At 34.8% G+C, this 13456-nt stretch overlaps 2 protein-coding genes across 2 annotated transcripts in view; one reads left to right on the top strand and one right to left on the bottom strand.

Moving 5' to 3' along the window:
• Positions 1-5599, bottom strand: part of NLN (neurolysin) — a 322838-nt gene extending 317239 nt beyond the window's left edge. Inside the window, 1 exon segment of the mRNA XM_053701341.1 lies at positions 5541-5599. Within this exon segment, the coding sequence (XP_053557316.1) occupies positions 5541-5578 (38 nt within the window). The 5' untranslated portion in view covers positions 5579-5599.
• Positions 1-13456, top strand: part of SGTB (small glutamine rich tetratricopeptide repeat co-chaperone beta) — a 300564-nt gene that overhangs the window by 98616 nt on the left and 188492 nt on the right. The window lies entirely within an intron of this gene.

Below are 13456 nucleotides of genomic sequence, written 5' to 3'. Positions count from 1 at the left end.
TTTCCTTTGTTCTTCATGTTCAATATGCTATGGTCCCAGATCACTAAATGTTTATCAGCTATTAAGTATACAAAAACCTTATGATATTACTTTGTTGTCATCAGTATAACCTAAATTGTTATCTCCATAATACAGGGAGTGCAAAATTATTAGGCAAGTTGTATTTTTGAGGATTAATTTTATTATTGAACAACAACCATGTTCTCAATGAACCCAAAAAACTCATTAATATCAAAGCTGAATAGTTTTGGAAGTAGTTTTTAGTTTGTTTTTAGTTATAGCTATTTTAGGGGGATATCTGTGTGTGCAGGTGACTATTACTGTGCATAATTATTAGGCAACTTAACAAAAAACAAATATATACCCATTTCAATTATTTATTTTTACCAGTGAAACCAATATAACATCTCAACATTCACAAATATACATTTCTGACATTCAAAAACAAAACAAAAACAAATCAGTGACCAATATAGCCACCTTTCTTTGCAAGGACACTCAAAAGCCTGCCATCCATGGATTCTGTCAGTGTTTTGATCTGTTCACCATCAACATTGCGTGCAGCAGCAACCACAGCCTCCCAGACACTGTTCAGAGAGGTGTACTGTTTTCCCTCCTTGTAAATCTCACATTTGATGATGGACCACAGGTTCTCAATGGGGTTCAGATCAGGTGAACAAGGAGGCCATGTCATTAGATTTTCTTCTTTTATACCCTTTCTTGCCAGCCACGCTGTGGAGTACTTGGACGCGTGTGATGGAGCATTGTCCTGCATGAAAATCATGTTTTTCTTGAAGGATGCAGACTTCTTCCTGTACCACTGCTTGAAGAAGGTGTCTTCCAGAAACTGGCAGTAGGACTGGGAGTTGAGCTTAACTCCATCCTCAACCCGAAAAGGCCCCACAAGCTCATCTTTGATGATACCAGCCCAAACCAGTACTCCACCTCCACCTTGCTGGCGTCTGAGTCGGACTGGAGCTCTCTGCCCTTTACCAATCCAGCCACGGGCCCATCCATCTGGCCCATCAAGACTCACTCTCATTTCATCAGTCAATAAAACCTTAGAAAAATCAGTCTTGAGATATTTCTTGGCCCAGTCTTGACGTTTCAGCTTGTGTGTCTTGTTCAGTGGTGGTCGTCTTTCAGCCTTTCTTACCTTGGCCATGTCTCTGAGTATTGCACACCTTGTGCTTTTGGGCACTCCAGTGATGTTGCAGCTCTGAAATATGGCCAAACTGGTGGCAAGTGGCATCTTGGCAGCTGCACGCTTGACTTTTCTCAGTTCATGGGCAGTTATTTTGCGCCTTGGTTTTTCCACACGCTTCTTGCGACCCTGTTGACTATTTTGAATGAAACGCTTGATTGTTCGATGATCACGCTTCAGAAGCTTTGCAATTTTAAGAGTGCTGCATCCCTCTGCAAGATATCTCACTATTTTTGACTTTTCTGAGCCTGTCAAGTCCTTCTTTTGACCCATTTTGCCAAAGGAAAGGAAGTTGCCTAATAATTATGCACACCTGATATAGGGTGTTGATGTCATTAGACCACACCCCTTCTCATTACAGAGATGCACATCACCTAATATGCTTAATTGGAGTAAGACAACATGCATAAAGAGGATGATGTGGTCAAAATACTCATTTGCCTAATAATTCTGCACTCCCTGTATAAGGTTATACATTACTTATACCATTATACTATATACTCACATCTCCTATTGCTAAAAACATTTCTTATTTCAGTTGCTAGTTTCATTAAAAATGCTAGGTCCAAAAGTGACCACTTAAAAACATAATTTATGTAAGAACTTACCTGATAAATTCATTTCTTTCATATTAACAAGAGTCCATGAGCTAGTGACGTATGGGATATACATTCCTACCAGGAGGGGCAAAGTTTCCCAAACCTTAAAATGCCTATAAATACACCCCTCACCACACCCACAAATCAGTTTAACGAATAGCCAAGAAGTGGGGTGATAAGAAAAAAGTGCGAAGCATATAAAATAAGGAATTGGAATAATTGTGCTTTATACAAAAAAATCATAACCACCACAAAAAAGGGTGGGCCTCATGGACTCTTGTTAATATGAAAGAAATGAATTTATCAGGTAAGTTCTTACATAAATTATGTTTTCTTTCATGTAATTAACAAGAGTCCATGAGCTAGTGACGTATGGGATAATGAATACCCAAGATGTGGATCTTTCCACACAAGAGTCACTAGAGAGGGAGGGATAAAATAAAGACAGCCAATTCCTGCTGAAAATAATAATCCACACCCAAAATAAAGTTTAATGAAAAACATAAGCAGAAGATTCAAACCGAAACCACTGCCTGAAGTACCTTTCTACCAAAAACTGCTTCAGAAGAAGAAAATACATCAAAATGGTAGAATTTAGTAAAAGTATGCAAAGAAGACCAAGTCGCTGCTTTGCAAATCTGATCAACTGAAGCTTCATTCCTAAACGCCCAGGAAGTAGAAACTGACCTAGTAGAATGAGCTGTAATCCTCTGAGGCGGAGTCTTACCCGATTTAACATAGGCAAGATGAATTAAAGATTTCAACCAGGATGCCAAAGAAATGGCAGAAGCTTTCTGGCCTTTTCTAGAACCAGAAAAGATGACAAATAGACTAGAAGTCTTTCGGAAAGATTTAGTAGCTTCAACATAATATTTCAAAGCTGATTTGTGGGTGTGGTGAGGGGTGTATTTATAGGCATTTTAAGGTTTGGGAAACTTTGCCCCTCCTGGTAGGAATGTATATCCCATACGTCACTAGCTCATGGACTCTTGTTAATTACATGAAAGAAATGCTAATTTTCCTCTACTATAATATATAAGCCTTTTTGGGTACAAGAGTTACCTTTTGTGTGAAATGAGGAATTTTATTAAGCAAATTATTTAAAATGGAGGTTCCAGATATCTACCTTTTGCAATTCATTGTTATGATATATCATTTTATATTATCCATGATATCTATTTACGCTAAGGCCCAAAAGTGGCCACTCTCGTTAGTATAATTCCTCTTTCCTGCATCATTAGCCTTGACAGGTCCAACTTTGCAATTTACTTCCATTAAAAAAAAAGTGCACAGTCTTTTATATTTACACTTTTTTGAGTCACCAGCATATACGTATATGCATTTCTGATTGGCTGATGGCTGTCACATGGTACAGGGGGAGAGGAAATATACATTACTTTGACATTTGTTAGAAAAAAAATCTACTACTCATTTGAAGTTCAGAGTAAGTGCTATTGTATTGCTTTATTATCATGCATTTGTTGATTATGCAAATCTACTGTATTTACTGGTCCTTTAAAGGGACAATCAACACCAGAATTGTTGTTGTTTAAAAAGAAAGATAATCCCTTTATTACCCATTCCCCAGTTTCGCAATAACCAACACTGTTATAGAAATACACTTTTTACCTCTGTGATTATCTTGTATCTAAACCTCTGCAAACTGCCCCCTTATTTTATTTCTTTTGACAGACTTGCCTTTTAGCCAATCAGTGCTGGCTCCATTGTAACTACACGTGCATGAGCTCAATGTTATCTATATAAAACACAAGAACTTTTGCCCTCTAGTGGTCAAAATGCATTCAGATTAGAGGCAGTCTCCAAGGTCTAAATAATTAGCATATGAACTTCCTAGACTTAGCTTTCAACTAAGAATACCAAGAGAACAAAGCAAAATTGGTGATAAAAGTAAATTGGAAAGTTGTTTAAAATTACATGCCCTTTTTAAATTATGAAAGTTTTTTTTGGACTTGACTGTCCCTTTAAGCACTTGAGGATCATTGCTAGGAAAAAAAGAGGTTTCATTACTGTGTATTTGTTTTTTTTTGCAGACCTATAATTCACCTTAGATCTAGACTGTTATTTATGTGTATTTTACACTGAGGATGTCACTCATTTTGTTGCAGGTCTACAAAGTAAAGCAGGGGTCTTTCATATATATAAGAATTAGTGTTATTTTGATTTTATCTTCAGTTAATATGATCTTCTACAACTAGTTTATTCTTAAATGTATACATTATGACATCCTTTAGATTCCTAGCTTCAATACAATGTTTTTTTGTATACACATTATGTTTGCTTATGTTGTCAAATATAAAAATGTCAATAAAAATCTTTGATTTGGAAAAATTGATAATATGTTTAACCCCTGTAAAGGGATTAAGCTCATAGTTAAAATCCGTTCCAGAGCAGCAATGCACTACTGGGAGCTAGCTGAACACATCTGCTGAGCCAATGACAAGAGACTAATGAGCCTAACCACCAATTGAAATAAAAGTTGAGTTCCAGCCACCGAATATCTTTAAAAGGGACCTTTATTCAAACATGGCAGGGTCAAAGCTATGTCCAGTAGACAACGTTTCAGCCTACAATCAGCCCTTATTCATGTTGACGTGATTAAGGGCTGTGTTCCAAACTACCTGAATTTTGCCGAACCACCAATTACCAGCTAGCTCCCAGTAGTTCATTGCTGAGGCTGACAAGTACATATACTTTCAACAAAGGATAGATACTAAGAGAACAAAGTACATTTGTTAACAGATGTGAATTTTAACAAAGTGTCTTAAAAGTACATTCTCTTTCATTTTAACTTGTATGCCCTTGTAAAGAAAACAATTTAAGAGGTGCTCCTGGAAAAAGAAAGTAATTTAGCAGTAAATATGTTACATTGTACTGCTTTTAGTGATGAAGGGATTTAATGTGCTTTCTGGAGGATAAAAACTTTACTTCATTATTTTCTTTTTAGAATATTTACTATGTCTGCATTATGATGAACCTTATGGTAAATGTTTTACATTTTCAATTTATTGGGTGATTATTCCTCCTTTAGCATTTGGTGTTTTGTATTTTTTTTCTATAATAAATAATCAATTAAAATATATATATATATATATATATATATATATATATATATATATATATTACTGTTGTGACAGTGTGCTCTTCTGCCTTTATTGTATGGAAATGTATTAATTAAACATTTATAGACATAATGCCCATTTTGTTTGAAATTAAAATAAAATACAAAGCAACCCTAAAAATATTAATTACACGGATTAAATCACCTAATTAGAATGTTAATAGTAAATACTAGTTGTACAAATTCTGCAACAAAATACAATGGGTGATGGATTGCGCGCATGCGTGTATTAACAGCTGTCAGATATAGAGTGCATTCGTGCATGGTGCAATCACTAATGTATATTTCATTCATTCAGCAAAAACTTATCATGGATTATAAATTATGTAATTTTTCACGTGCAGGATTTTTAAACGGAAGTCAAAAACTTTACTATAAGCTTCAACATATTAATAAATATCATGACATGGTTAATAACACACAAAGAACAAACTGCATTGTCGGTTATGTGAGTTCAAGCGAAATACATGCAACAGTAACTAGCAGACAGCCAGTGCTAGATTAGTTTCAATGGTGATGTATTAAGTGATGTTCTGTAGAGACAATTTCATTGAATAGTGTGTGCTATGTAATGTCCCATGCATAGCATGCAATGTACCTGCGGAAGGTTTGCAAAGAGAAGCGCAGAATGATCATGATAAAAGAACAGAACAATCCAGCAGGTGTTCTAAAGTTATGCCTCTACCCGTAGGAATGTGTATACCTCGTCACTTTGTCAGCTGGTGGAGGCTTGTGGCGCTCACTGCGCATGCGCTAGAGGCCCAAACTCCTTACAACAGCTGATGAGGAATTATGTGGCACGCGCACGTTACTGGTTACAAAATCCCAATGAACAAGCGGCGTGTCATTGGATTTTGTAACCAGAAACGGTACTGACATTGTTATATAGTGTTATATATATAATATATGAAGATATATGAATATATAGTATATATATATATTTATATATAGTATATATATATATATATATATATAGTATATATATATATATATAGTGTTATATATATATATATATATATAACACTATATATATATATATATATATATATATATATATATATATATATATATATGAACAGTGAATATGTGAAAATTGTCACTAGTACATGGTGTGTGTATTTACTAGTAACAGTTGACCGCGGTGTACATATTGTGCGACCCTTTCTGGTTACAAAATCCAATGAACAAACACGTTCATTGGGATTTTGTAACCAGTAACGTGCGCGTGCCACATCATTCTTTGAATCTTCGCATCAGCTGATGTAAGGAGTTTGGGCCTCTAGCGCATGCGCAGTGAGCGCCACAAACCTCCACCAGCTGATAAAACGTCACCGGAAGTGACGTGGTATACAAATGCCTATGGTAGAGGGATTAATTTAAGACACCCGGCACTCCCAGAGTCTGACCTACACGTGACAAGGTGAAGCCCTGACAGACATCTTTATTATGGGGAAAGTCACACTGTACCCATTTTTTTAATAATTTATCCTTAGTTTCAAATGTATTATTGTATTCAAAGTAACTAGTGTATATACGTTTAACCTAAAGCACTGAATTAATATTTTCATTTAATGGCTGTCAGGGCGAACAAAATAAAATACCTTTTCAACGTCTCCGTTGCCCGCAAACAAAATGGCCGCTTAAGACCGTCGACGTCATTATCTCTATTGGCAACCATCATCCAGGAACTTCCTAGCTCAGTTTCTCATCAATGAGTTGCTTAGCCTGTGTATGATAGGGCAAGAGCATACGCAAGTTTTATTTATACTAGATTGTGATGCATCATGCATGTGATATTGTGCGTTTTCTATCGAGAAAAGCACTATCAGTTAGTTGTGTGCTATGCAAACCAAACTGTCAGAAAGGAAGAATAAAAAGCGCTTATTATGTTGGATAATTTAGAACTAGTGTGACATATCCTAAACAAATGTATCAAAAAATATATAGCTGAAGGCAACTGCTTTTTTTGTGAATACCGTTTGCTTATGTCATTGAGAAAACAGGTGCATTTTTCCCATGAGAAAGATAAATAAAAATAAAATATTTTTTTGTTTGTTACAGGGGAAAAAAGCAGACAAAATATTTGAGTACGTTTTTAATAAAATAAATATTTCATTGGACAAAGTTAACGTGGAAGTGCTGTATCATATATATTTAGGAGGAGCAGTTATATACAGGTGGCCCTCGTTTTACAACGGTTCAATTTACACCGTTTCAGAATAACAACCTTTTTTTCCAGTCATGTGACTGCTATTGAAAAGCATTGAGAAGCAGTGCGTTTAAAAAATAGCCAGTAGGTGGAGCTGTCCGCTTGTGTTGCAGCAAAGCCAAACAAGCTGAAATAAATCAGTTTAACCAGACCTGAGCTATCGAGCAGATTTCAAAGGAACAAGATCTTCCTGTCTATAAATCAGTCCAGATTGGAATGCATAGAAAGAACTGTTTGCAGAAAAATGCAAGTGAAGTCTGTGTTGTGTGATTATTGTATTAGGTTTATAATGCTGTTTAGCAAATGTTTTTGTTAATTTAACTTAGTTTAATTACATATTCTCTGTTGTGTGATTATTTTATTAGGTTTATAATGCTGTTTAGCATTTAAAGTCTTCATTTCAAAGCTTTAAAAATAATGTATTAGGTGTTACTTATGACAATTTTGAGAGGGGCCTGGAACCTAACTCCCTCACTTCCCATTGACTTACATTATAAACTGGGTTTTTTACAACGGTTTCGATTTACAACCATTCCTTCTGGAACCTAACCCCGGCGTAAACTGAGGACTACCTGTATATGATATTTTATACCGACAGGTACAGAACACACAACTTTTGTGGAGGTACATTACTGTCTCTTTGCAGTTTGCACTGAATTCATATGATCAAATGTAACCTCATAACTTAGGATATGTGGAAGTGCTCTCAAAAAAAGTACATCACGAATTTAACAAAATAGACGCGAACTAGGATATGTAACTAAAACAAAATGCTTTATCATGATACAGTGCGAATGTGTTATATTAGGCACAATTGGGCTACGTGGGTAAAGTCATTTATAGCAGATGCTTAGGCAGTGCATTAGTTAATATAATATGGAACTAATGGGGAGGGGCCTTCCCTTAGAAAACCTATTGAGAGAAAGGGAGGCTCATTTACAGCCCAGCAGCACATCTCTCTGACACAGTCAGCTCAGCAAGCCCCACACAGCCGTCCGCTGCAGGTGTGCTCGGTAAGGGATGCTGCTGCAGTGCATGTACCCTGCTGTGGATGCTGACAGATGTTAGGGCCTGACATGTCTATGTGGGACGCAGACTGGCAAACAACTTGAACCACTGTGGATCAAATGGAAATTCCACTTGTGACATTTCAGTCATATATTTTATTCTAGAAGTAGTAAATTATCTGTTTATGAATGTATCACGTTAACCTCTTAGATACCAGGGAGATTCAATGCCTTGTAGCCGCATCTGACAACTAAAGGTTTAACTGATGGAGGGTTATTGCATTTTTATCATCAGAATATTTAAAATATTGTGAGGAAATGAGGCCCCAGTTGTTGCATTTGCGAGCTGGGTTATTATATTTAAAATAGTGACGTTTTATTAAGGGTAACGGAAAAGATACATTTAGGTGAATTCATGTTTAGTAATTTGTTGCTTCACTCAGTATGTAAGAGACGTGTAATTAGCACGAAAGTCCCATACCCTGTGCGTTGTGTAATATACATATGCAGCTTGTGTGTGCGTTTTACTGTAATGTTTAGCATACGCTTGTTTCCTTATATATAACACATATCACGGTAGTAGATGCGCGTGCATGTACAGTCTCACGTTTCTACTTAGAGATACACAGAATGTAACTGTTAAACACCAAATCACATAAAGTATTTTGTTACACAAATATACAAATGTATTTCATTTAATTTAGAGAGGATGGGTCAATAAATTATTCACTTTTTCTGACAGTGATACAATTCATTGATATCTTGAGCATGGACTACATTGTACTGTGCCAGAGAATGATGTTTGCTTTATCATAGGTATATATATATATATATATATATATATATATATATATATATATATATATATATATATATATATATATATATATTCATGCTATCTTATTGCATATATTAGGGTAGCTTGCTAGATTTATTTACATAATAGTCATTAAGCCTATTGAAAAGTAACTTGGCCCAATAAATTTACACTTCTTGTTGCACTAATTAAAATGTATGATTAAAGGGACATTCTACACCTTAGTCATCTTAAAGTCTTACCTTAGATTAAACTACAAATAGCCTCCTGCACTGCTTTCTATATCATGCAGCAGGAACGGTAAAACAGTTATTTTGAAATGAATATTGTTTCTGGCCAGTTTGAAATGGCCACCAAGCTCCACCCACTGATGACATCACGATCTGGGCTGCATATGGCTTCCAATCATAAAAAGCTCACTAGTTGGATTCAACAGACTGTCAATGCTATTCAGCAGAGTGCATAGATGCAGCCCAGATCTTGATGTCATCGGTGGGTGGAGCTTGGTAGCCATTTCAAACTGGCAAGACATAATATTTATTTTAATATAACATTTTTACCATTTCTGCTGAATGATAAAGAAAGGGGTGCAGGAAACTATTTGCAGGTAAGGTAAGACTTTAAGATGACTAAGGTGTAGACTGTCCCTTTAAGTTGCATGTTGAATTCCTTCCTTTCTTCTCAAAGTGGCTGTTCTTATGGAATTTTATAAAGGGAAAAAAAAGGTCTGGAGATGTCTCCCTTAGAAATTAATGGAGCTCGCTGGAAAGGAAAACTTTTCTAGGGAAAGCGAAGCTAGCAGGGAGCAGGGGGTGCACTTTAAAATGTAAAGGGACACAAACCCCATTTTTTTTTCTTTCATGATTTAGACAGAGTTTGTGATTTAAAACAACTTTCCAATTTAATTTTATTATCTAATTTGTTTTGTTCACTTGATATCCTTTGTTGAAAAGCATAACTAGGTAAGCTCAGGAGCTGCTGATTGGTGGCTGCATATATATGCTTCATCGTATTGGCTTACCCATTGCATTAAGTAGCTCCCAGTAGTGCATTGCTGCTTCAACAAAGAATACCAAGAGAATTAAATAAATTGCAAAGTTGTTTAAAATTGTATTCTCTATCTGAATCAAGAAATATTTTTTTTTTTTGCGGGGGTTTCATGTCACTGTTTTCAGAGTACAGTATTTTACAATCACCTCTATTTTCATATGCATGGGTTTTTCTATTAGGGTGATAAGGTGTTTTGCGTAATTTAGACACTATCCTGCCACTTTTTTGTTTGCAAGATCTGCAGGGAGAAAATGTTTAGAGAATACGCCAGACCTGGCAGAGAAATTTCAGCAACCACTAGCAGAGGTGGAAAAACTCATTTTACAATAAAGAAAATAATACTATTTGAATTTTGTATTATAAATATGAAATTCACAATGTTTTTTTTGCATGTGCAGTGCAGTTTTTTATGATGTCTACTGTGCACCTTAAATTGTTTTTTTCCTGTGTAATTTCAAAACAAATTTAAATTTTTCCATAAAACACAATTTTTGACAAAGAATTTGCTTACACTTTTAAATGAAATTAAAAACAAAATAGTTTAATGCATATTTTTATTTCAAGATATTATTTATTTGTTTTATACGATTTTTAAATTTATAATTTTTTGTTTTTGTAATGTATGAATCACCTCCACAAACTTAAAGGGCCATAATACCCAAATGTTTAAACACTTTAAAGTGATGCAGCATAGCTGTAAAAACACTGACTAGAAAATATCTCCTGAACATCTCTATGTAAAAAAGAAAGATATTTTACCTCAAAAGTTCCTCAGTAGCCATCTCCCATTGTAAAGGATTTCTAAGCAGCATTTTAGTGTGTCTGTCCTGGGACAGCTGAAAGGATGAGCCTCGTGAACTCTCATATTATTTCACCAATCAGGTAAAGGAAGCTTACTATGAAATCTCATGAGAGTTAAGTCAAATCTCATGAGATCACAGTAAGAGTTCATGACCTCAGCACTGCTGATGCTGATTGGCTGCTCTTCATTTCTTCATTATTTTTATTTTTTTTACCTGCAGCTGGGAGCAGGTGAAGTCTAACTTTTTACACAGAACTTACTCTGCTGAGCTGAGGAGCTTGTGAGGTAAAATATCTTCCTTTTTTACATAGAGATGCTCAGGTGATATTTTCCTGTCAGCTTTTTACAGTTATACTGCATCAGTTTCAAGTGATTTAGCATATGAGTATTATGTCCCTTTAAAAGGATAAGAAAGTCAAACTTAAACTTTCATGATTCAGTTAGATCATGTTATTTTAAGACCCTTTTAAATTTACTTCTATTTTCAAATTTACTTTATTCTCTTGGTATCCTTTGTTGAAAAAGACTATGTATATATACTGCACTAGTGGGAAAAAGCTGGTGATTGGTGGCTACACACATTTGTCTCTTGTCATTGGCTGACTAGATATGTTTAGCTAGCTCCCAGTAATGCACTGTTGCTCCTTTAGCAAATGATACTAAGAGAATGAAGCAGATTTGATAATAGAAGTAAATTGGAAAGCTGTTTAAAATTGCATGTTCTGTCTATATTGAGAAGGGAGAAAAATGGGTTTCATGTCCCTTTAAATGCAGGGAACACCCCTTTTCTAAAACTGCATTTAGAGAATTAAGACAAGTGCTTCATAGTACTTGTGAGATTTCTTAGATATTTCTATCTCCTTCTCTCTTTCCCAAAACTCTTGCATGAAAACAGAGTTATTATGTCTGGTTTATGAAAAAAAATATACATTTATCAATAAAGTATTCAGCAGTAACATTCTACCATCCTTAATTTTGTGGATAACTAAGTAGAGTATAAGTGAAAGTGTACAATTGTAAACAGCTTTCTAACTTCATTCTATTCTTAAATTTGCTTAATTCTCTTGGTATCCTTTGTTAAAGGAGCAGCAATGCAGCCACCAATCAGCAGCTAGCTGTCAGTAGTACATTGCTGCTCCTGATCCTACCTAGATATGCTTTTCAACAAAGGATACCAAAAGAAAAAAGCAAATTAGATAATAGTCCATTTTAAAGTTGTTTTATTTGAATCATGTATGTTTAATTTTAAAGGGACATTAAACCCTAAAATTTTCTTTCATGATTCAGACAGAGAATACAATTTTAAACAACTTTCCAATTTACTTCTATTATCTAATTTGCTTCATTCTTTACATATCCTTTGTTGAAGAAATAGCAATGTACATGGGTCAGCCAATCACACGAGGCATCTATGTGCAGCCACCAATCAGCAGCTACTGAGCCTATCTAGATATGCTTTTCAGGAAAGAATATCAAGAGAATGAAGCAAATTAGATAATAGAAGTAAATTAGAAAGTTGTTTAAAATTGTATTCTCTAACTGAATCATGAATGAAAAATTTGGGGTTTAATGTCCCTTTAACTTTAATGTCACTTAAAGGGACACTGAACCCAATTTTTTCTTTCATGATTCAGATAGAGCATGCAATTTTAAGTAACTTTCTAATTTACTTCTATTATCAATGTTTCTTTGTTATCTTGGTATCTTTATTTAAAAAAGCAGGAATGTAAGCATAGAAGCCGGGCCATTTTTTTTTGTTCAGAACCCTGGATAGCGCTTGCTGATTGGTGGCTACATTTAGCCACAAGTCAGCAGGAGCTACCCAGGTGCTGAACCAAAGATGGTGTGTCTCCTAAGCTTACATTCCTGCTTTTTCAAATAAAAATACCAAGAGAACAAAGAAAATTTTATAATTGTAGTAAATCTGAAAGTTGCTTAAAATCGCATGCTCTTTCTGAATCATGAAAGAAAAAAATTTGGGTTCCGTATCCCTTTAAACATCATTCTTATTAATGCAGATGCTAATTGTATTTTGTTATTTCTCTTTTCCCCCCAATTTATTAAATGATCATTTGGTTAAAGCTTTGATAATATAAATAAGGATTATTTTTTTTATTATTATCTTTTTATTAAGTTTACAATTTGTGCATTTTATATATAGCAGTATTAAATATAAAAAGAAATGGATAGAAAAAATAAATAGAATCTGTGTCTAGCCATAGCTTCTGGAAACACCATACTCCTTTAACAAACTGAATACAAAAAGTGTGCATTAATACATATTAAAGGGACATTAAACACTAAATACATGTTCGATAGAATGATGCTTTCAAAGAAAACATTAGTCTAAGAATAACAGGTAGTTGTTTTTTTAAAGTTTAATTAGCTGTTTAAATATTGACAAAATAAGTGTAAAGTTTTAGTGTCTACAAAACAATGGAAACTGCCATGTTGTAACTTAGGTTTCCTTCTCTGCTGTGGTCAATTAGGGACAGTTATAACTAGGTCACTAGCGTGTGCAGTCAATGGCTGTGAGGAATATAAGTGTTTTGCACTTCCATTTCTAACAGGAACTGAAAAGCTCACAATTTCAGAATGGAATTGTAGGAAAAGGGGACAAAATAAATAA

Source organism: Bombina bombina, chromosome 2 (genome assembly GCF_027579735.1).
Source record: "Bombina bombina isolate aBomBom1 chromosome 2, aBomBom1.pri, whole genome shotgun sequence".
Classification (NCBI taxonomy): domain Eukaryota; kingdom Metazoa; phylum Chordata; class Amphibia; order Anura; family Bombinatoridae; genus Bombina; species Bombina bombina.
This window is presented reverse-complemented; position numbering and strand designations above follow the sequence as displayed.